Source organism: Furipterus horrens, unplaced genomic scaffold (genome assembly GCF_987537825.1).
Source record: "Furipterus horrens unplaced genomic scaffold, mFurHor1.1.pri manual_scaffold_3, whole genome shotgun sequence".
NCBI classification, from domain to species: Eukaryota; Metazoa; Chordata; class Mammalia; order Chiroptera; family Furipteridae; genus Furipterus; species Furipterus horrens.
In genome coordinates this window covers 171,609,464-171,633,998 of record NW_028327173.1, presented here as the reverse complement: position 1 = coordinate 171,633,998, position 24,535 = coordinate 171,609,464, and the positions used below count along the sequence as shown (strand labels likewise).

General features: G+C 35.2%; 2 protein-coding genes across 4 annotated transcripts in view; both read left to right on the top strand.

Moving 5' to 3' along the window:
* Positions 1 to 17,583, top strand: part of SOS2 (SOS Ras/Rho guanine nucleotide exchange factor 2) — a 98,306-nt gene extending 80,723 nt beyond the window's left edge. Inside the window, exons 17-23 of one of the 2 annotated variants that reach the window (XM_090270843.1) lie at positions 942 to 1,059; positions 2,025 to 2,197; positions 7,398 to 7,514; positions 9,076 to 9,337; positions 9,848 to 9,889; positions 14,991 to 15,100; positions 15,882 to 17,583. In XM_090270843.1, coding sequence (XP_090126969.1) covers positions 942 to 1,059; positions 2,025 to 2,197; positions 7,398 to 7,514; positions 9,076 to 9,337; positions 9,848 to 9,889; positions 14,991 to 15,100; positions 15,882 to 16,391 — 1,332 coding nt within the window. In that variant the 3' untranslated portion in view covers positions 16,392 to 17,583. The remainder of the gene's footprint in view (positions 1 to 941; positions 1,060 to 2,024; positions 2,198 to 7,397; positions 7,515 to 9,075; positions 9,338 to 9,847; positions 9,890 to 14,990; positions 15,101 to 15,881) is intronic. The other variant, XM_090270844.1, reaches the window with a different exon arrangement.
* Positions 17,584 to 18,170: 587 nt separating this feature from the next.
* Positions 18,171 to 24,166, top strand: VCPKMT (valosin containing protein lysine methyltransferase). Of its 2 annotated transcripts, XM_090272044.1 has the most exons (6): positions 18,171 to 18,480; positions 18,575 to 18,685; positions 18,855 to 18,927; positions 19,791 to 19,910; positions 20,872 to 20,976; positions 24,019 to 24,166. In XM_090272044.1, the coding sequence occupies exons 1-6, from the start codon at positions 18,215 to 18,217 to the stop codon at positions 24,031 to 24,033; spliced, it is 690 nt and encodes a 229-aa protein (XP_090128170.1). In that variant the 5' UTR covers positions 18,171 to 18,214; the 3' UTR covers positions 24,034 to 24,166. The 2 variants fall into 2 exon arrangements, with proteins under 2 accessions (XP_090128170.1, XP_090128171.1); XM_090272045.1 differs by lacking the exons at positions 19,791 to 19,910; positions 20,872 to 20,976.
* The last annotated feature ends 369 nt before the right edge of the window (positions 24,167 to 24,535 follow it).

The window sequence follows — 24,535 nt, the reverse complement described above, 5'->3', positions numbered from 1 at the left end:
GTTTTGATAGGACTTGCATTGGCTCCAAAATCAATTAGTGAAGAGCTGACATTTTTATAATGAGTCTTCCCAGTCATGACATGAATATGGCATATATATTTCCATTTATTTATTCCTTTAATAAGGTTTATGGCTTTCTTTTTTAAATTTTATTTATTGAGTTTAGGCGGGGGGAGAAACATCGATTTGTTGTTCCACCTATTTATGTATTCATTGGTTGCTTCTTGTATGTGCCCTGACCGGAGATCGAATCCACAGCCTTTGGGATATTGGTATAATACTCTAACCAACTCAACTACCTGGCCAGGGCCAGTTAATGGTTTTCTTGATGGAGATCTCACATCTCTTAGTTTAGATTTGTAATAAGTTAAAAGAAATACATTGAATGGTTCTCCATCAAGAATAATGTTTGCACTGTGTTTGTGTGTACTATCAGGTTAAAAATAATGAAATTAATTAATTTTAATAAGAAAATAGAATAATAAAATATGAAAGAAATGATTCTGCTTACTTGACTTAATAAATTTTTGTTTAGTTCTCTCCCTGCCACAGCCTTCTCCTCCTTACCAAAACCTTGCCTTCCTCAAAAGGACTTCCAATGGAAAAATATTTGAATGCTAAAGGATTATATTTCTATCCTGAAGTTATAACTTGAAACTCTGGGTTAATCAGATTTATAAATAATGAGGTTCTGAGAAAGAATTTTTTATTGCTTAATCCTCTAATTTGCATTAGGAAGAAAAACACAGGTATTTAAGTTTTATATTTATAGATATCAGAAGAGATATTTCAGGAGAGTGCAGAAAGGAGTACTACTTATCTCTTCATTTAGAAATTGTTTTTTCAAATATTTGCAAAATTCTGTAAAATTCAAAGCTCTGCATTCATAAAATATGATTAAATTGTAAAAATAAATTATACTCAATTTATATATTTGAAAGGCATTGCAGGAAAGAAAAAGGAGAATTTTGGATGAAGCTGTGGAATTAAGTCAGGATCACTTTAAAAAATACCTAGTAAAACTTAAGTCAATCAATCCACCTTGTGTGCCTTTTTTTGGTAAGTTACTAAATATGGGTTTATATTGGGGGAGAGTTTGTTATACACAAGAGACCATCCTTTAGAGGCCTATGGTTCTTATTTTATATCTGAGAACATCTATGTTTATGAGCTATCTGTATTAATAAATAAAACTTAAACTCCTTATCTATAAAATGAGTCTTATGATAATTACTTCAGAATTGTTGTAAGCAGCTCTTTGGAGTCTCTTCTATAAAAGCACATATCTCATTCGTGAGGGCTCCATCATCCTGACTTAAGCATTTCCTCCCTAATACCATCACATTGGGCATTAGGATTTCAACATATGAATTTTGAACATTCAAACCATAGCATGCATGCATGCACACACACATACCCTGTTGTGATAACCAAAAATATCTCCAGACATTCCCAAATATCCCCTGGGAGACAAAATTGCCCCCAATGAGAACTTCTGATTTAAATGAATCACTAATTATGCATGAAAAAGAAACTAAAAACTTTCGTACTGTTCCAAAATGAGGAATAATTTTCTATATATATAAATTATTGGCTTTGGGACACAGAATTAGTTAATAAATCTGTAGTCTTATTAATCCAAATTGGCTTAAAATAATTTATTGACCAGTAATCATTTAAGATTATTGGCATTAGACATGTATAACCAAATATTAAAATGGTTAGAATATATTTAATACATAAAACTTAGATTTTGTGAATGAATCCTCCCTTTCTTTTTAGGCATTTAGTCCAAGAAATTACAAATTAAGCTCTTTTCAAAACCCCAATATTCTTTTTCTTTTAAATTATTTCCATGGTAAATTCTTAATGTAGAATTAATTATTAAGCCTATCAGAGACATCAACATTTTAGGAGTGAATTGCTGGATTATAGGATGTCTTAACTTTTCTAAATAGATTGTATTCCCAAATGGTTAAGTAACCAATTTTATAATTTTTCTTCCAATACTTTTTTTTAACTAGGAATATATTTAACAAATATTCTGAAGACTGAAGAAGGGAATAATGATTTTTTAAAAAAGAGAGGGAAAGATTTAATCAATTTCAGTAAGAGGAGGAAAGTGGCTGAAATTACTGGAGAAATTCAGCAGTATCAGAATCAACCTTATTGTTTACGGATAGAACCAGAAATAAGGGTAAATATTTTCTTTGCTTATCTTTATTTTTTAGGTATATTTTATTGATTATACTATTACAGTTGTCGCAGTTTTTTTCCCCTTTGACCCCCTCCTCCCAGTACCTCCCTTCCCTCCACCAATTCCCCCTGCTTGTAGATCATGTCCATGGATTGTTCTTCGGCTTCTTAATTTCCTTTACTATTCTGAACATCCCCCTGTCTATTTTGTACCTATCAATTATGCATCTTAATCCATGTGCCTTTTTACTTATTCTCCCCCTTCCCCCTCCCACTGATAACCCTCTAAAGGATCGCCATACCTATGATTCTATTCCTATTCTGGTTGTTTGCTTAGTTTGTTTTTGTTTTTCATTTTTATATTCAGTTATTGATAGGTGTGAATTTGTTGTCATTTTACTATTCATAGTTTTGATCTTTTTCTTAAATAAGTGCCCTTAACATTTCATGTAAGGGCTTGGTGATGATGAACTTCTTTGGCTTTACCTTGTCTGGGAAGTACTTTATCTGCCCTTATACTCTGAATGACAGCTTCGCTGGATAGAGTAATCGTGGTTGTAGGTCCTTGCTCTTCATCACTTTGAATACTTCTTGTCAGTCCCTTCTTGCCTGCAAAGTTTCTTTGGAGAAATCAGCTGACAGTCTTATGGGAACTCCTTTGTAAATAACTCTGCTTTTCTCTTGCTGCTTTTAAGATTCTCTCTTTATCTTTAGTCTTTGGCATTTTAATGATGATATGTCTTGGTGTGGTCCTCTTTGGGTTCAACTTGTTTGGGACTCTTGTGTGTCTGTTTCCTTCTCCAAAGTAGGAAAGTTTTCCTCCATCATTTTTTCAGATAAGTTTTCAATTTCTTACTCTTCCTTGTCTCCTTCTCGCACCTGTATGATTCGAATGTTAGCACTTTTGGAGATGTCCCAGAGTCTTCTTAAACTCTCCTTGTTTTTTTGAATTCTTGTTTCTTCATTTTGTTCTGGTTGAATGTTTATTTCTTCCTATGTTCCAAATTGTTTATTTGAATCCTGAGTTCCTTCCCATCATTGTTGGTTCCTTGTATATTTTTATTTATTTCACTTTGTAAAACCTTCACTTCTTCCTTTATTTTGTGGCTGTACTCAGTCATTTCTCTGAGCGTCCTTATCACTCGTGTTTTGAACGCTACATCTGATAGGTTGGCTATCTCATTTTGCTCATTTCTCTTTCTGGAGTTTTGATCTGTTCTTTCATTTGGGCCATACTTCTTTGTCTCCTCAATTTAACAGCCTCCCTGTGTTTGCTTCTGTGTATTGGGTAGAGCTGCCACACCTGTTTTGTTGTAAGGGGCAGAGTCTTAGGTATTCGCCAGGGCAGGGTGACCCATTTCCTCACTTTGTAGCACTGTATGTGGGGGAGGGGTCAGAGAGGGAACTGCCACTTGCGCAGCACTTGCCCCTTTTCCAGTCACTTTACCTACTTCCTGTATGCAACTGGCACCCCTCTAGCTGTTGCCCTGGTGATGGTTCCCAGAGTGTGTGGGTTTGTGTATGTTCTTGGACAGTGGGGACCATCTAAATGGACTCCCCTGAGAGATGGACTGTTTCTTCCACCTTCCCAAACATTGGTTTTCAAAGCCAGAAGCTATCAGGCTTTATTTTCGTGGTGCTGGGCCCGTGAACTGTGTGGTCTCACCTGGGGCTGGGTTCACTCCCCAGTGGTCCCTCCCGGCTTTTACCTGCCACACATGAATGCAGGACTGCTAGTTCCACCAGTCACAGCCACAGTCGCAGCTATTGCCTTGCCACCATCTCACCTCTACCACATCATTTCCTCTCTGCCCCAGCTCCCTGGCTCTGCCTCTCCTACCCATCTGGATGAGTATTTCTTTAAATATTTGGTTGTCAGACTTCCACACAGTTCACCTTTTCTGGCAGTTCTGTTTGTTTTTTGTTTTGAGGTAGTTTTTATTCTTCTTATGGTTGTGTGAGGCGGCGAAGTGTGCCTATCTACACCTCCATCTTCGCTGGAAGCTCCCATCTTTTTGCTTATCTTTAAAAGAGAACATGTTAAATCCTCAGCCATCTCTAAAAAATATCATAACCATGCATTATGCTTCCTGTTTTTCTATGAAAATAACATAATCAGTAAACAATCAATAGATAAAAGTAGTAAACATTAGATATTCTGCACTAACAATCTGAAATTATTAATTTTATCAGGTATTTTCTCTTGAAAGTATTGCTTCTTTGTGTAACTGGTTCAGGTAACACTTGCAAAAAAACGTATGACAAAGTGGACTATAAGAAGCTTTCTGATGTTAATGCGCTAAAAAGAAAATCCACTGGTACTATCACTGATACTAGTTTTAGATATTTTATGTTTCAATAAAACATTAAGTAATAATCCCTTAATAAGAATAATGGGTTTAAATGGGAAGTTGCTCATAGAATCGTATGTGTATATGCATAGGAAAAAAAACTTTTTAAACATTCTATCAATTGATGTTCTATTTTGAGCAATAATGCATAATACAGTATTCCCTTTATATTGCGGTTCACTTATGGCAGCCTCACTATATCGCGGGATTTTTTAAAATATTATATTTAATTATTTATCGCGGATTTTTCACTATATCGCGGGATTTTGCGGTACTGTATACGTATGTTGTTAAAGTTACGTAGGTTTAAGAGTATAGAATATGTTTAAGACCATAAGTAGTGTTTATAAAAGTGTGGGAAAGGTTAATAAGAGACTGGGAACGGTTTATAAGTGTGTGGGAAGGGTTTATAAAGCCTTAAAATATATGTAAATACTAAAATAAATGTAAGGTTCCTACTTCATGGATTTTCACCTATCGCGGGGGGGTCTAGAACGTAATACCCGTAATAAGTGAGGGAATACCATATTGATTCGGTGGTACTATAATATGTGAAATACCTTCTAAATTAGAATAAATTATGATAGTTTATGTTAAATGAATGTTTTGTATTATACTTATTTGAAATTCAGAACATAAAATAACTATTGATCAGAATAAGTTCACTTGTCACATTAAAAATTGTGCTGAACTTTCAGATGTAGTCTGCAGATTGAGCATATTGAGTGAAAATGGCCACCATCACGCCTACCGTCCTAAGTTATAAAGTGGTAACTGTTCTTTATTCCTCGTTCAAAACAGAGTACCCTAAAGTCCTAAGAAAGAATGACCTAAAGTTTAAAATATATCATTATGAAAATGTAAACAAGTACCTGCTGTAAAGAAAATGGTGATAAGCTACTATTTCATCCCATTCCCTCACTATTGGGCCAACCATCTTTGATGTTGAGCTTCACTGGGCTAAGGAAATATGTTCTTGATATCAGGATTCGAGTTCACAATGTATTTCCCCCACAGAAATAATGTTACGTTGTACTTGGTTATACTTAAAATTGTACTTCTAGCATTCATATCTCAGTAACTTCTTTTAAAAAAATATATTTTTGTTTATTTATTTTTAGAGAGAGGGGAAGAGGGAGAGAGGGAGAGAAACATCAATGTGTGGTTGCCTCTCGCACAACCCAGGCCTGTGCCCTGACTGGGAGTCGAAGCAGTGACCCTTTGGTTCGCAGGCCGGCACTCAATCCACTAAGCCACACCAGCCAGGGCATATCTCAGTAACATCTAATAGGTTTTTGTGACCTAGGGATGAGGAAGGGTAGGGTGCAGAGAATGCTTTCTTTATGATTGAGTCAAAGTAAATTTCAAATGCAAATAAAATAGCTATTCACTTTTCAAACCATAGTTAACCAAGCTAAATTGTAATAAAAAGTAGAGCAAATGATGAGAAAAATAAGAATACTGCTGTTATAACTTTATAAAACTCTTTAAATTTCTGTTGGTTCATATGACTTAACATAGTTAACCTAACTTATTTCAATTTTTAAAATTTATTTATTTATTTATTTATTATTTATTTATTTATTTATGGAATTGACAGAGTTCCTGAGAGGTGGAAGAATATTACACTGGAAATTTTATAGCTCATTCTGCTTACTGCTAAAGATAAAATCCAATACTTATTTTTATGTATTATTCTAACTAAACCACTTCAAAATTAAAGCTAAATCCAGTAATTTGCTTCTAAGGAATGTTTCTAAGAAAATGATCATAAAAATGTATACACACAGAAACAGGAGGCAATTCCCACAGGCCCTTCTGGGCTACCGGGAGTTCCACCCCTCCTCCTTTCTCCCCTCCCCCTTCCCTTCTACGGGCCCTTGAGGTGGACCAGGAGCTTCCCTCTTACCTCTAACCCCTTTCCCTACCTTCCCTCATTAAACCTGAAAAAATATATATATACACACACAGGAGTTAATAAGAATAATTATTATTATTATAGTAAAGGATTAGAAAGCACCTATATGGATAGCTATCTGTATGGAGATTGGTGAAATAAATTTGGAACATCCATCTGATGAAATACTATATAATTAATATTTATATTTTATAAAATAAGTAAACCACATGAAAAAATAATTGAATACATTGAATATAAATTTTAAAAAGATTAAAAATAACTATGGTGTGATCCCAATTTTGCAGAAAATATGTAATATATATATGTATATCCATGCATATATTCACACGCACAATTAAGGATCGTCAACAGTGAAATGTTAACAGTGAGATCTCTAACTAATGAGATTACTATTTATTTGTCCTTTTGCACTTTAAATCATCTAAATTTTCTACCTAAAAACTTTAAGCTTAGAAAATATTTCATAAAGAAAAAAGGTTATTTTACTAGATAGATAACTTTGTTTATAACCGTTCTTGAAATTGCTTTTGAATAGACCTTAGTCCAGTTTCTGTCTACTTTTTTTCTGATTTTCACAGTTTCATTCCGGATTATAACTATAATTCTGTTGCAAACACTTTTGATAGCTTACTGATAATGATCATTTTGTTGTAATAATAAGTAGGGATTATATTAACTGAGGAATGCTGAGCCATTATATGGTAGTAAATAAAAATCTGTTCATCTTAACAGAACTTTAAAACTAGAATATATAACATCCATAGAAATTACAAAATTTTATTCAAAAGTAGAAAGACTGGAATCAGCAATCCTTGTGGACTTTTCAGACATTATGATCTCTTAATTGATTGACAATTTTTTTGTATTATACTGATGAAATAAATGTTTTAATAAGATTAAAACATATACTTATGGAAATTTAATTCCAGCGGTTCTTTGAAAACCTTAACCCCATGGGAAGTGCTTCTGAAAAAGAGTTTACAGATTATTTGTTCAACAAGTCACTAGAAATTGAACCCCGAAACTGCAAACAACCACCTCGATTTGTAAGTTCATTACAATTTTAGAAAAAGTGTTTTAAACAATATCATCTTCAATGTTTAACAGTCTGTTCCTATTAAAATCATAATTTACTCAAATAGCTGTGTTTATGTGTTTTGTTTTGCAGCACTATACTATTTCTAAAATTACGTATACTGTGGGGGAAAATGTTAGCCTTTGATAAAATCTGGTTTATCTTTTATCTTGGTACCATTTACTTCTCTGTTCAGTTTTTATCCTTCCTAATGTAAGCAGGAAAGCTGTGAGAAAGTGAGAACCTAAATGACAGGTACCTGGACAGAAGAGGAAATGAAAAGACCTGAGAAGGAGTAGGCAGATGTGTATCATGGTTCTTCTGGCTTGACCATGACTCCTGCCATTCGAGCACAATGGTCCTTGGGTGTCACTGGAACCCACCTGTATTGTTAAAATTTGTTGGTACAGTTCCTAGTTATTCCTGGGGTTTGCAGTGACAACAGAAGTAGTGGAAGACCAATTCTTATTAACTAAAAGTGAAGCCACATGTGAAAGGAAATAAAAACACACCAATTTTGGGCCAAGCAGTGCGCTTATAGTTTCATGTCTCATTTCCACAACACTTGAAGGATATACATCGTACTCTAATTTTACAAGCATAAAAACTGAGGCTCAAAGGAGTTAAATAATTTTTTTCAAGGCTACATAGCTAAGATATTGATATAGTTGAGAATTTAACTTAAGTTATTTGAGTCTGAGTTTCATGGTTTTTCATTAGGTTACCACTATGAGAATTTCAAAAAGAGAGCAGATGTTGAGGTGGGGGCAATGACAGCATTTTCTCTAAAGACTTTAATGTGCTGTTATCCAATCGATGTTTTTCTCACACATTGATGTTTCTCTCCCTTTCCCCTCTCTCTAAAAATAAAGAATAAAAAATAAAATAAAATAAAATGCTGTTGTAGAGTTTGGTCATTTACTGTTAGGAAGAAAAAAAGTAAGGTCTCTTTTTTTTCTGAAGCGCTATATTATAATATGTTGCATATATTAATCCACTGTAAATATTTGTAAAATTGATATCAGTGACTTGAAGAAGTTCAGGTTTACGCGTTTTGACAGCAAAAAGTTATTCACACAGATTTTTAAGAATTTTATTTCTGCAGTATGAAAGGAGGTTTATTTTTATTCAAGTCCATCTTAAAATTAAGCCAATCGAATCCCAAAGTATTCTTTTTAAATTGACTTTATTGGGATGGCATTGGTTAATAAAGCCATATGGGTTTCAAGTGTACAATTCAATAAAACATCAACTGCCTACTACATCATGGGCTCTTTCTGTCCCCATTTGTCCTTCTCTTGCCCACTTTCCACCTCCCCTCACCTCCCTTTCCCTCTGATTATCATCATACTGTTGTCCATGCCTGTGGATCATACATCCAAAGTACACTACTAGAATATTACAGGCCGTTTTTACAGGTCGAGATTTTATTGTACTCTTGTAACTATATGCTAAGAATTAAAAAGTAGCACTAAGTCATAAAAATAAACTACATGCAAACTAATAATGGTAATTATGTTTCCTTTGCCTAGCCCAGGAAATCAACTTTCTCTTTAAAATCTCCTGGAATAAGGCCTAGTACAGGCCGACATGGCTCTACCTCAGGCACTTTACGAGGTCATCCAACACCACTAGAAAGAGAACCATGTAAAATAAGCTTTAGTCGGATTACTGAAACTGAGCCTGAATCAACAATGTCAGCACCAACCTCTCCAAATACACCATCTACTCCACCAGTATCTGCTTCTTCAGACCTCAGTGTGTTTTTAGATGTGGATCTCAACAGTTCTTGTGGTATGTATTCGATGTAAATCATTTGGTGAAAAAAAGGAATCTTGTGTTTTAGATAATTCTCATCATTTTAATTAGGGAACCCTATATAGAACCCTTTTCAACTGTTAGTGTGGAAAGTGACAGTGAAATGTGAAAATCGTGATTAACACAAGGGAATAAATCATCATTCATGCATTATTTATGCATATTGTTTTCTTACTCATTCAACAGAGATTTGTTTAGTACTTTTTGGGCACCACTACTACTCTTAACAAGAGCAATAGACAGTAAGAAACTAAGCAGATAAGTTCTGTGAAGGAAGTTTAAAAAGAAACTATGATAGAGAGGAAACTAATGCTAATAATGGAAAAAGATTCCAGCTACTAAGAATACTGGGTTCATTTCTTTAAAAACTGTTACGGCAAAAGATGATGATGAAGTTTTGTACTCTGTGTTACTTTATGCAGGCATATTTAAAAAATAAAAACCATACATATCTTCCTTTTAAGTTAATTTTTCTCATTCCAATAGGCAGCAATAGCATCTTTGCTCCAGTTCTCTTGCCACATTCAAGTAAGTAATAATTTGAGTTCATTCTAATGAAATAACTATATAAAGATAATAATTAAGTTGATTAAATTTGTATATGAGTACTTAAAAATTTAATATGTGAGTGAAATTCTTATAATAAATTGAATTATTTGCTTACAACTGTGTACTATTTTAACTTTAATACAGTTTGTTTTCATCATTTTACAACTTATTTATGTTCTAGGGGCTATGTGAACAAATATTTAACATCTGTAAGCTTGTTAGGGATCAAATGAGATAACTCTGTAGAGCATCTACCACATTACTTGGCACAGAATGAGGAGTGATTGTATAGCAGTTACCTCTTCTCTTCCCTATCCCCTCCAACTCATTTTCCTGCAAACATAATGTACTAAATGTTTATTAGGTTCCCAGGCTGGCCCTCAATTACTTATTTTTTCACATAATCTTATTAAAGCATTATTTTAAGTGAAACAGTATTCTGCCATTCCTTTTTTTTTTTTTTAAGTCCTCACCTGAGGATATGTTTTTGATTTTAGAGAGAGAGGAAAATGGGGAGAGAAACATTCGATCAGTTGCCTGCCATACGTGTCCTGACTGGGGATTGAACCCACAACCTAGGTTTGTACTCTGACCAGGAATCGAATCTGCAACCTTTTGGTGTACGAACAATGCTCCAACCAACTGAGCCACCTGGCCAGTGCTCTGCCATTCTTATTTCATAATTTATGGCAAATGTTGTCACCTTTCTTTCTACAGTCATTTGTTTAAAACAGTATAACTCAGGAGGGACATAGCAGCTGTTGGGATAATTCTCCCAATCTGGAGGACTTCTGCTTCTATAATAGTAATGTATATGATTTAGATAGTAGCACGAGATTTTCTGTCTTATGAGAAAAGTAAGTTTATTCTTTTAAATGTTTAATTTCAAACTTTAATTTTTTAAAAAGCAAATGATGCTAAAACACTTGAAATTAACAGCAGCTCCCTATCACAGACTACTGTCCCCATTTCTGGAGTTTAGATTCTTCAGAGAAGAAAATTAGTCTCCTGCAGTGATGGAAATGAGGTAGTTGCTTCACCTCACAAAGTGGAGAATGGGGGATTGAGGTTCTAATTGCCTCCATATAGATTTAATCAGGTCTTCTGTTTTCATGCCCATGTCTTCTGTTGTACCAAGTGCTTTTAACTTCTGACCCTTCCTTTGGTTCTGTGGGGGCAAATTTGCTGCTGGTTGTCAGTATCACTGACTATAGACAGGTGGGTTTCATCTTACTCCATTTGTCCCCTTCGTATACATTGTAGTCTACCTTTGTGCATGGATGCTTCAGGATTCAGATGTTTCCTGGCTTCATTGAAGTTTGTGTATATTATTAACTTCCTTGTTTTGTGGTAGAAATGTTTTTATTGTGTATATTATTTCTCTTGCTGCTGTAATAAAGTGCTATAAACCGAGGGGCTTTAAAGAGCACAATTCTATAGAGGCTGGAAGTCCAAAAATCAAGATGTAAGGGAGAATTTTTCCTGGCCTCTTCTACCTTCTGGCATTTGCTGGCAATCCTTGACATCCCTTGGTTTGTAGAGCATTGCTTCAGTCTCTGCCTCTGTTGTCACATGACTATCTTCTCCCTTTGTGTCTCTTCTCCCATTCTAATAAAAAATACCAGTCATACTGGATTAGGGCCCGCTTTCATACTAACTTGATTATATATGGTCTTTAAGACCATATATAGGTACTGGGGGTTAGGGTTCAACCTATTTTGGGGGAGGATGCAATTCAATCCATAACACTATGCCATTTTAGAACCAGAAGTATTAGATATTATTTTGGGTGGTAGTAAAATATATTTTTCATATCATAGAGAAAATTGTTTTGAAATTTAATAGAAAAAGTAAGAATAACAGCCTAAAATTCTGAATATTCTAAAATAAATCTTGAAAGAAATAAAATATTTATAGCAAGTATGAGAAGTGCTCATATATAATGAGAAAAACGGCAAGAGTGCATTAACAATGGACATGAATCAACCATTCACATCAAAGTATGAGTAAGACTGTTAAAAGATTCTTTCATTCATTACTTAACCCTTATAAATTGGTATATTAGTGTGACCCTTTTGGACAGAAATCTGAAAACAACATATCAAACCATAAAAATGTTCACAGCCTTTGGTCTTATCCAACAAAAAATTGAGTACTTTGTACTAGTCACTCTGCTAAATACTAGGGATTCAGAGGCAAACAAGAAAGTCTCAGCCTTTGTTTATACAAAATATCATCTTTTGGGGAAAGAAGTAACATACATGAAGGTCTCATTATTCATCCATTCTCGGTTTTTCTACTTTACTTTTAGCTCCTTGGTTTCTCTCACTGGTTTCTCTTCATTTTCCTAACCTATAACATTGGAAGGCGATAAGGCTTAGTCCCTAGACCTCTTTTCTTTTCATCACTTGATTGTCTCATTCAGTTTTATATCATCTATATGATGATAATTCTCCAAGCTTTTTTCTCTACCCAGAACCACTGTCTTGACCTTTCAGACTCAGATATTCAGTGATCTATCTGACATCTCTATTTGGATACCTAATAGAAATTTCAAACTTAACATTTCCCAAATTGAGCTTGTTTTCATCCCTTCCAAACTTATTCTTCCAGATGCCTCCTCATCTCAGTTCTAATTGCATTTGTCTAATCACTTTGGGCCAAAAATATTCGAGTTCTCTTTTACATCTTTTTGCATACCCCAAATGTAACCCATCCACAAATCTTCTTTACCCTCAAAACATATTCAGAATCTAACCATTTCTCACCATCTCTACTGCTGCCACTCTAATCCAAGCCACTATTATCTCTTCCTTTCCCACTCTTTACTCTTCCGTCTGTTTTCAATACAGCAGCCAAGTCCTCTTAGAATGTCAATTAGTTCACACTTGTCTAACCTGTGCTTAAAGCCCTTCAGTGGCTTTCCATCTCAGAGTAAAAGTCAAAGGGCCCATAAGGCCCTATGCAATTTGGCTTCCTTTGATATGTCAGCGTTCATTACCTACTATTCTCACCCATCACTTGCTCTGCTCCAGCTACTCTGCCTCCTGAACACAATAGACACATTCCCACATCAGGACTTTTGCTCTTGCCATTCTCTGCTTACAATGCTCTTCACCCATATGGCCTCATGGTATGCTCCCTTGCCTCCTTCAGGCTTTGGCTCAGTATTACCTGAGTTGGGTCTTCCCTTATCACCCTATTTAAAATTGCTCCCCTTTTACTTATTCTTATCCCCCTTCCCTACCTAATACTTCTTCTAACTTATAGTCATTACCCTTGTACTTAATTACCATGTCTATTCTATATTCCTAACCCATAATATAACCTTCATAAGGACATGAATTTTTGCCTGTTGTTTTTCACTGTCATTTCTATTGCTTAGAACATTGCCTGGCACTATAGAAGGTGCCCAGTAAATATTTGTTGAATGAATTGACAGATGAATAGATGACTGGCTGGATGGATGACAAAAAATTGGAAGTAACTTACATAGCTAACTAACATTATAGAAATTAATTAGTAAATCATTCTACCTTTCACTAGTTCAGAACATTGAGTTATTTAAAATGTCCACAAAACCTGTAATCTTATAGGAAAATACTCTTCATAGAAAATAAAATTCCGTTCACACTTCAGCAAGGTTTATTGAGTGCCCACCATGGAGAAGTATAACACAGTTTAGGTGTTGTAACTATAGAGTCCGACCCAGGTTCAGGAACTTTCACAGTTGGCCCACCATCGTTCAGATACTTTCTGCTTCCTTGAGTGTTTATGTTTCTCTAAGGTAGAGAAGACCCAAGACCAGTTTTCTTTTTGACTCATTATTTGTCCAGATTATCAGCTAGCTATATCTAAGGCTGTTTTCCCTCAGTCATAAGAGTGGTAGCAGGGGCAGTAAAGGTTATTTTTCTTTGTTCAGTCGAGTAAGAAGGAAAGAGGTACAGAGACAGTCTGACAGAGTGTTTTCCTAAAGAGCAAGGAAAATTCCTTTTCAGTAGCCCCTAGAAAATCTTTCAGATTTCACTAGTCTGAATTAGGTCATCTGCCTACAGCTAAACACTATAGCTGAAGGAATGGGATTACTCTGATGGATTTGATCTAACCCAATCTCTGGAGTTAGGGGATAGGTCAGCTTTCACTACAGGCCCTAACAGCATCCTTTTTGTTTCTACTGTTGGCACCCTGAACCAACGAGACCTCCTGAGGTGACTGCAGTCACATGATCAGGGCAGCAATTTTTGACATGGAGTAATAAGTGTAACATCTTTACTTGGATGTCCCATAGAAGTTCATGCGCAGTGTGTTTAAAATTAAACTCATCAGCTTCTTTCTCAACTAGCTCCTATAAACCCAATCTCAGTATAATAACAAACAAGACATGGTCACTGCCTTCATAGTAATTGTATACGGAGAGAGAGATATCAGATAGGGAATTGGCCCATAACTACAGGTATTTTTAATCATATGAAAAAGACAAATAAACGAAAATAGTTCTTATTCTCTGTCTGGTTGGCATGTTTAGCGTTAATTTTCCCCTGATATTTAGTAAATTTCTATTAATGTGATTATATAACATGTCCATTATCAATGAGAGATTTGCAAAGAGAAAGAGTTATGCACCAGAACCCTAACTTAGGGTCTTCTATATGGAGTTTTCATTACTGCTATAGAAATGTATTCAATACTAGCTGCTTCAAAAATGCATGGTCTCTGTTTATGAATGATCATTCTCTAGAAGTTACTGCAGTTTATGCAAATATGTTTGTTTTGTCTGTTTTAGATTTTAAAAAGGCTTTCACGGAGCAAAATGTCATCATTAATCTAAATTAAATAGTATGCTTCTATTTAGCTATAGTACCTACTACATGCCAGGCAGTATCATTGTGCTAAGTGCTAGGGATACAAAAATACACACTGCCCTCAGAAAGCTTACAGTTTAATGGAGAAGTAAGATAAACCAATAGTTAGCTATGATACAGTCTGACAGATCCATAGCAGAGGTGATCAGAAATTGAAGTTAAATTTGTGTAATGGTTGTAATGTGAACTGTGGTTAAACTGATCTTTTTAACTCGCAGAATCTTTCTTCAGTTCGTGTGGTAGTTTACATAAACTAAGCCAAGAGCCACTGATTCCTCCTCCACTTCCTCCTCGAAAAAAGTTTGATCATGATGCTTCAAATTCCAAGGTAGTCAAATGGGACTTAGGTTTTGCCTTACTCATCTCAAAGTTGTAAATCTTTAAAATTGTGTTTGTTCTTATAAAGAGTCTCAGTTAGAATTTGGCTATCCTTTATGGTTTTTAAACATTTGGGTTGTTTTATTTGAAAAATATTTTACGTAATTGTTTAATCCTCATAATAATTTTTCTTAAAAACTGGCTGGGTAGATTCACAGATAGAAGTACATTTTTCTTCCTGTGGAGATAAAAATAACTTTAATATTCAAAGCATTCTTCAAACTTTAAGGTGCATCGAAATCAGCTGAAAGGCTTGTTAAAACCAGATAGATAGCCAGAGTTTCTGATTTAGTAGGTTTGGAGTAGGGCCCAGTAATTTGCATTTCTAACAAGTTCCCCACTGTTGCTGATACTGCCAGTTCCAAACCATGACTCTAAGCTTCACTGGGGAAAGTAGAAGTAGATGGCCAGAAACCAGTAGCTGGATATTGACTCATCTCAACATCATGTTTTTCTTTGTCTACAAAACTATAAATTCTAAATTTGTGAAATGGATATACAAAGCAAGATAACCTGAGGCATTATATTCTGAGATTTCAATTAAAACATCTCATATATAAAAATATTAAACTGGGAGTAATTTATTCATAAATCTGATTATGAAATCAAATTAACCTATTCTGAACCTCTGGATTTAACTTGATACATAGGAATTTTTCATTCGTTTAAAAACATTTTCTTACATATTTTTTAGGAGAACAGAAATATAATTTAATTGCTTTTTCTTAAAGGGAAATATGAAATCTGATGATGACCCCCCTGCTATTCCACCGAGACAACCTCCTCCTCCAAAGGTAAAACCCAGAGTTCCTGCTCCTACTGGTGCATTTGATGGGCCGCTGCATAGTCCACCTCCACCACCGCCGAGAGATCCTCTTCCTGATAGCCCTCCACCGGTTCCCCTTCGGCCTGCAGAACACTTTATAAACTGTCCGTTTAATCTTCAGCCACCTCCACTGGGACATCTTCACAGAGATCCAGACTGGTTCAGAGACGTTAGCACGTGTCCAAATTCGCCAAACACTCCACCGAGCACACCCTCTCCAAGGGTACCACGTCGATGCTATATGCTCAGTTCTAGTCACAATAATCTTGCTCATCCTCAAGCTCCCCCCGTTCCACCACGGCAGAATTCAAGCCCTCACCTACCAAAACTGCCACCAAAGACTTACAAACGGGAGCTTTCACACCCCACATTGTATGGACTGCCTTTGCTAGAAAACACAGAAACTCCTCAATGACCTTAGCCATATGTAGTCATTGACACTGGAATATTTGTAAAGGTTTTTTTTTTTAATTTATTTTTTAAAAAAGGCATAGTATTTTAGTACTTTTTACAAATAATGCTCTTAAAAATGCTACTGATCAAATAAGCTTTTAAAAATTGGAAAAATAAAAATACAAAAGTCCTTTGCCATTATGCTCTCAGGTGATCAGTAGCATTGCCTTGTCTTGGATCCTCAGTGCTGCCAAAAGGCCAGTATAAAGACTTTATATTTGCACTGTAGACTCTGCTAAAAATATGGTTTAAAGTGACATTGATTGCACTGAAAGGGATAGTGCATTTGTGGAATTTTTCAAATTTGAGTAGTAACTGCCTTTTTAAGGCAATCAATTTACACAACTATAGGGGTGTGTGGTGTTACTGATTTTTAAACCTCTGACCATCTTCCAGTTTTTACATTTAGGAGAATTGTGAATAACACCCACTGTTCTTAAATTCTTTAATCCATGTCTTAAATGTCAGAATTTGCTGCTGAAGATAAAAATGAAAAATAGAATGAAAAGAATAGAATGCACTGTGTTTATTATTTTGTCAAAATGTCAACAAAAAGACTGCCTAACCCAATCATAGAGGAGAAAAGGGCATGTATCTTATTCAGATGTGCCTTTTGTTTTTGCAAACTGTGGTATCTTTAGCAAATGAATTGCCTATTGTTTTGGAAAACAAACAATATGTCATGTATGTACAGTTTTGTTTATATTGTATATTTAAAGATAATGCTAATAACCTATATAAATTTAAGTGACTTGAGGCCTATAATACATCCGATACTTTACTAATTCATAAATTGAAAGGGAAAAGTTTCCTGTGGCATAGGAACCAACTGCCTTGCCTTCAAAACATAGTAACTTTCTCTATAAATTTTCTGTTAAGTAAAATTTTTTTAAATATTTTTTTTAGATTGGTAATATTTAAACCAGCAAATACTTAAAGCTTTATTAAACTTTTTAATCAGAGAAATGAGTAAAACTTTTACTTGCCCTCTGGACTCCTTTGTTCAAAGTGATGAAAAAGTGTGTTCTGCTGATAGTGCTGTAGCAGCAGTTGTAAGGCAGCCAAAAGCCACGTTATTTACTGGTCTGTGACCTTTTACTGTGCTTTGTATCAGAGATCTTAACAAGATTAATAAATCACCCCAGTCTTAATTTTTAAAAGACTTTTAAAATATGTTTCAGTATAAGGACAAGGGGGGAGGTTGTTGAGTTGTGTAGAAATATTTGTACATACATTATTTTCAGTATTTTTGTACAACTTCAATTACATAATCCCAAAGTACTGACGTAAATTTTAGAGGGGTAACTGTCTTCACTGCAAACGCAGTCAGAAAGCTTCTAGTAACCATTTTTATGAACTCAGATGAAAAATTAGGAGCATGCTGGCAACTTTTGATAAACAGGACTATAGCTATCCTTGGTAAAATCTTAGAAACTGCCTGGATTTAAGGCCAATAACTACTGTGTGAGTCAGTCTCCAGCCAGGTAAAAACATTGAGATTGGCTTGGCTTTGGTTTTTAAAGAGCATATTATTGTACTTTCGTTGTCTGGAAAAGTGATTTAAACCAGACTTGAAATTTAAGAGAGTGAGGCAATCCAGCGCGCAGTGGCCCAGCACGCGGCCACGCCCGATAACGCTCCGTTCCGGGCTTTGTGCCTGTGCTTTCGAGGCGAGGCGCCAACTGCACCACTAGGAGGCGCCGGGCTCCTCGCAAGGCGGTTCTTCAGGGTGGTGCGCGTGGATGTGACGTCACTTCGTGCGCCGCCTCCTGTTGCCGGGCAGCAATGGAGGTTACTTTGGAGTCCTCCGTGGAGGACCCATTGCGGAACTTTGTGCGAATTTTGGAGAAGAGAGATGGCACAGTGTTGCGGCTGCAGCAGTATGGCTCCGGCGGTGTGGGTTCCGTAGTTTGGGATGCTGCCATTGTCCTTTCTAAATACCTGGAAACCCCCGGGTTTTCCGGCGATGGGGCCCACGCGCTGAGCCGGCGGTCGGTGCTGGAGCTGGGCTCCGGCACCGGGGCCGTGGGGCTTATGGCTGCTACCCTCGGGTAAGATCTGGCGGGAGGGGCGCCGCTTTGTTTGGGAACCTTGGTTACTGGCCTCCCACCGTCTGCCTACACCTCAGTCGACGTTATTTTATAGGGCAGATGTTGTAGTCACCGATCTTGAGGAATTGCAAGACTTGCTGAAGCTGAATATTAACATGAACAAGCATCTTGTCACTGGTTCTATTCAAGCCAAGGTACTGAAATGGTTTGTATGGCCTTTCGGCTTGTTTTAATAACGATTTGTAGTTTGCTTTAAATTGTATTTTGCTAAAAGCATGGTTAATACGAAGGGGATCTTCCGGGGCTTGTTTTTAAAACAAGAATATTTTAAATTATTAAAGCAACAGTTAAAATGTTTGGTTGACATTTTTAAGGGGGGAAGAAATAGAAGATTTTACTTTTCCGCCGGACTACCTACTGATGGCCGACTGCATATACTACGAAGAGGTAAATATTCAATGAGAGAAGTCTCTTTAGAAGACGTACTGTATTTTCTTGATTCTAGAGCACACATTTGTAGATACCTGAATGCAGGATATGGTCACGAGGGACTACGTATATACACACTCGTGATGAACATATAAGTCTGTGAATCATGTTGAGAGAAGTGTTAATGTGCATTTTACTCGAGGCTTCTGTAAAGGTTTAAAAGGATTTTTGCCATTAGGATCTGTTTTTTAAAAAGCTGATTTTTTGTTTGTTTTAACGTAGCTGTTGCTAGTGAACATGTAAAGCATGACATTGAGAATTAAGTTGCATTGTAAGGAAGTCATTGTTCTGTGACTAAATTTATTAGACTCAGAATGATTTTTTTTTATTACCAGTTTGTGTATAGCATTGCAGACATCACTCATTTTTAAAAAATAATGAATATTGGGTCAACTTATGTTCAGGTTAGATCAGAGTTGCTTTTGTAGGTAAATTGTTTATTATTTAAATCCCAAGTTAAATCAGATTAACTAAAATTTAATTTTTAATAATGAAGCCAATTACACTTATTTTCCCATGGGAACTCAAAAATGCAATTACATGAATCTTTGGAAGCTGAAGTCAATACAATGATTAGGAGGAGTTTACTAATTATTAGTTACAGAGTCTTAACTCCATGTTCTTTGTTGGATTGATTCAAAGATGGGTAAATGTAGGGGAGGTATAATTATCCCCTCTACCTTCCCTAGCCCTTTACAATAAAAATATGTAATTTTTAAAGTCACAAACAAAAATTATATATATATACATGTGTGTGTGTGTGTATACATATATATATATATATATATATATATATATATACTTTTTTTTTTTTTGAACAGTCTTTGGAGCCACTGTTGAAAACTCTAAAAGATCTCAGTGGACCCGAAACTTGTATTATATGTTGTTATGAACAGCGAACAATGGGAAAAAACCCAGAAATCGAGAAAAAATATTTTGAGGTGGGTACTCTATTAGATCTATCTTTGCAGTGATTATCCTTCAGGGAGGCTGTGTGTAACTGTATGTTCAAGTATATTATGATAATTTTAAATCAGGGAAAATATTCTGCTTTTAAGAATCCAAGGAGGATTCTTCATAGACCACCATTCTACTAAGTCCTCTCCCATTTTTCATCTTTTCTTTTCTAATTAGTTGACCTAGTATATACAGAATAGTGTAAAATAATAGTGGTGATGCCTTTGTCTTTTCTGAGAAAGTTTGCAGTGTTTCTTTATTAAACATGCTGGCTTTGGGGAATGTACTAATGATGTATATATTTTGGAGAAGCATGGAATGTGATATGTTTACTTCAGTGTTTTTCTCTGGGTTTTTGTGAAAATTTCAACCAAGTTATATTACCTGTTTTCAGGGTTTGATACTATTTTGTTTTTTAAAATAGAAACTCACAGGAATTTGCCAAAGTAGTGCATAGAGTCCCATGTATCTTTCACCTATCTTCCTCCAGTGATCACCCAAACCCTTTTTATGGACAAAAATCCATCACATTACAAACCTTACAGTTTTATCCACTGAAAGGACTGCCTCAGTTAAACGAGAAAGCAAATATATGACTGCCTCAGATCTATGCTTAAATGTTTTTGTTTTAATGTTTTTCTTGAATGTTAGGAATGTTAATGAGCTTTTGAAAATATATCATTGAAAGTTTTATATTGTTAAACAGTTTCAATTGAGTTAAAACATATAAAATGCACATATATCAAATGCTCAGCTCAATTTTTCATGTGTGTACACCCAAATAACCACTACTTAACATAGGGATATGGAACATTGTCATGACCACAAAGGCTCCCCATGTTCCCCCTTACCAGTCAGTACTCCAAAGGTGACCACTATTCTGGCTTGTCACCACAGTACAGATCATATTATTGAATTTGAAGTATATCTCTTTTAAATTTATAGCTCCTTCAACTAGACTTTGACTTCGAAAAAATTCCTTTGGAAAAACATGATGAAGAATATCGAAGTGAAGATATTCATATTTTATACATCAGAAAGAAAAAATTGGTAAATACATTCCTGGCTCTTTGTCCTCCAAAGGAGGTTTCTTTAGCTGGATGCTGCTGTCTGTGAGCTTATGTGTGATATAGATGTAAAGGTTGGTTTTGATGTGGGGAAATAGCTATGATGATTCACTGGACTCAGACATTAACTCTCAATATTAAGATCACTTTATCTGGCCTTGGGTTCTTTCTCTAAAATAAGGCAGGTTTCTTCTGTAAAGATCCTTTCTAGCTGTAAATTATATGGCTTTATAATTGGGCATTACCTCAAACAAGTAACTTAGCTATTCTTAAGTTTCTGTTACTGGGTTGGCCAAAAAGTTCATCAGTTTTTTTCCATAAGATGACTCCAGTAGTGCTTAGTTGTCTTTAACTTCATTCGAAACAATTTTGTTAGATTGTATGGTGACAACTGTCATATCAGCATGCATTTAAAAAAAAACATAAAAATTGGTGAATTTTTGTGTAGCCATCTTAATATTGAAGATGGAAGAAACTAAGCAATATTTTTAGCATATTATGCTTTATTATTTCAAAAGAGGTAAAAACACAACTGAAACGCAAAAAGGTTTTGCGCAGTATATGAAGAAGGTGCTGTGGCTGATTGAACATGTTAAAAGTGATTTGCGAAGTTTTCGTACTGGAGATTTCTCACTGGACAGTGCTCCACTGTTGGGTAGACCAGTTGAAGTTGATAGCAATCAAATCGAGACATTAATTGAGAACAGTCAGCATTATACCACATGGTAGACAGCCGACATACTCAAAATATCCAAATCAATAAAGTTATTAGTGAAATGAAAAATGTCTTTTATTTTATGGAAAAAACCTATATGGATATTTTGGCCAAACTAATATTTCTTAGTTTTTTAAGTGCAAGCTCTGGCCTTTGTGAACTTTTTCCAACCACTCAAAAATTTTTAATAGTTGAAGTTAAATATAACAACCCTTCCCTAGTGTTCCAGTGGCTAGGATTGGCTACTTGCACTGCTGCAGCTCAGGTTCAGTTCCTGGTAAGGGAAGTTAGCATATCACATCGCTATGTTGTACATCTGAAACTAATATAATATTTATGTCATCTACACTTCAATAAAAAAATTTAAAAAGTTAAATATAACAAGGCAAATCTGTCCAATTATGAGAAATGCACTCAGCTAAATAGAATTTATGTCATCCTCTTTTGCTGCAAGTTGCTTCTATGATGCCTACCTAGAGTTTGAGTCTGTAGAAAGGAAGAATTGTATCCGTTTTTTATCCCAGCCTCTTTTGTATATGTGACTGGTTGGTTTAAGACAGGGACATAATTTTATGAATTAAAGATGTTAAGTTTTATAACTCTCTTTTCTGTTCACTTTGATTGAATTTGTGATGAATATTTTAATTATTGTGAATTTTAGCCAAAAACAAATAACTTGTAATTTTGGGGATCAAGCTCAGATGTTAGGACTATAAGGTAAGAGGAGTGGTGGGATTAGTAATTAAGATTAACCAGCTTTTATGTGGCATGTTGCTGGAGATACAAAGATTAAAAAATGGTTTTGTCTTAAGCAAGCGAGTTTTAGCTAAAGTTTTGTAATTTTAAAAGTAGAATTTTTTTGAGGCATAAAGACTTTGTTTTCTAAATATAGAAGTTTTATCTTGGCAAATAATTGTTTCTTTTTAAAAAATTGATGTAATTTGTGTACCATAAAAGTCACCCTTTTAAAGTGTACAGTTCAGTGGTTTTTAGTATATTCATGGAGTTGCAACAACCATTACCACCACTTTACCTAATTTTAAACATTTTCATTACCCCTGAAAGAAACCCCATACCTGTAAGCAGTCCCTTCCTGTTCCTGCCTCCCTCCTACCTCTCAGCCCCTAATCTGTGGTTACCCATTTACTCTGCCTCTTGGATTGCTTATTCTGAACATTTCGTATACAGGTGTCCCTTGCTTTCCGAAAGTTCTCATTATGTCATTTTGCTTTTATGAAAGACCTACGTTAGTATGGTAATGGCTTCTGTAAAAGTGGAAATTCTCTTGGGATTTCTTTTGGTTAGTGAAAATGGATACTAATGTAGGTCTTCTGTAAAAGCAGAGTGGCATAATGTGAAAACAGGGTTACTCTCCACTTTACGCCATTTTAGCCTGTGAAAGGCTTCCTAGGAATACACGGGGTATTGGGGGGAGGAGGCTTGTGAATGAAATCACGCTATGTGGTTTCCTGGGTCTGGCTTCTTTGTTTTTAAGGTTCGGCTGTGTTGTAGCACACTTCAGCACTGAACTCCTTTTTTATAGTTGAATAATATTTCTTTGTATGGATATTCCACACCTTATCCATCCACTTATGAGTTAATAGGCCTTTTAGTATTTTTCACTTTTTGGCTATAATGAGTAATGTTGCTATGAATATTCATGAAAACATTTTTGTGTGACATGTTTTCAAGTCTCCTGAGTGTATTCCTAGAATAGAATTGCTAGGTCATATGGGAGCACTGTTTAACTTTTTGAGGAATTACCAAGCTGTATTCCAAAGCTAGTATAATATTTTACATTTCTACTAGCAATGTGTGACTGTTCCAGTCCTCCATATCCTCACCAGTACTTGCCATTGTCCATCTTTTTGATTATAGCCATCTTTAGTAGGTACGAAATGGTATTTCATTATGGTTTTATTTTCATTTCCCTAATGATTAATGATGTTGAGTTTCTTTTTCACAGACTTTCTAACCATTTGTATATACTTATATGTCCTGGATACTAGTCCCTTACCTGATACATAACTTCCAGATACTTTCTCCAATTCTGTAAACTCTTTTCATTGTTTTGATAGTATGTCCCTAAGCACAAAGTTTTTTAATTTTGATGTCAAATGTATCTGTTTTCCTTTGGTTGCTTGTGCTTTGGATATCAGCAAAGAATCATCTCTAAACATTATGCATGGTTGTTCATTTGATTTGCATTTAGCCATTACTAGGCATATTACCTAGTATTAAGTACCCAGTAAATACTTCATTTGTAATAAGATTAAATCTGTAAAGTTTCCTTTTTTTTTTTTCTTATAGAAATTTCCATCGTGAAATCTTTAATCATCTTACCCAAGCCTCTAATGACCTGGGTAAGCTAAAGATGTGAATGGAGCATGTGAATCTAGCATGGGAAGATGGTATTCACAGATTTTTCCAGCATGTCCTTAAAGATCTGACATTTAGACAACAACATCATGGGCTGCCTGCAGAACGAATATGACTACTTGCCTGCCAATGGGCCTGAAACCCAACTTAGTTTACTTTTAGCTCAGCCTCAAGTTCTGCTTAAGAGAAACATTGTGTATTAGTCACTCCTCAAATAAAAACAGGTATTGAGGTTAGCCTAAAGTCTGCCAAAAATAAACAGTGAAGCAGCATGGTTGACTTCATTTATTTTCAGGAAATTAGAGATAAATGGATCCAGCTTTTAAAGAGAAATATCTATTGCTATATAATAAAATTTAAATTCAAACCTATAAATTTTAGTTGGTCTTCAAAATAAGTAAATTTAAAAGGTTTTTATCACATGTGTCTTTATTTTTATGATAGCTTT

Coding starts and splice junctions, on each gene's coding strand:
- VCPKMT (XM_090272044.1), top strand. CDS start 18,215: ATGGAGGTTACTTTGGAGTCCTCCGTGGAGGACCCATTGCGGAACTTT. Junction 18,686..18,854: donor CAAGCCAAGGTACTGAAATG/GTTTGTATGGCC, acceptor GACATTTTTAAG/GGGGGAAGAAATAGAAGATT. Junction 18,928..19,790: donor ACTGCATATACTACGAAGAG/GTAAATATTCAA, acceptor TTTTTTGAACAG/TCTTTGGAGCCACTGTTGAA.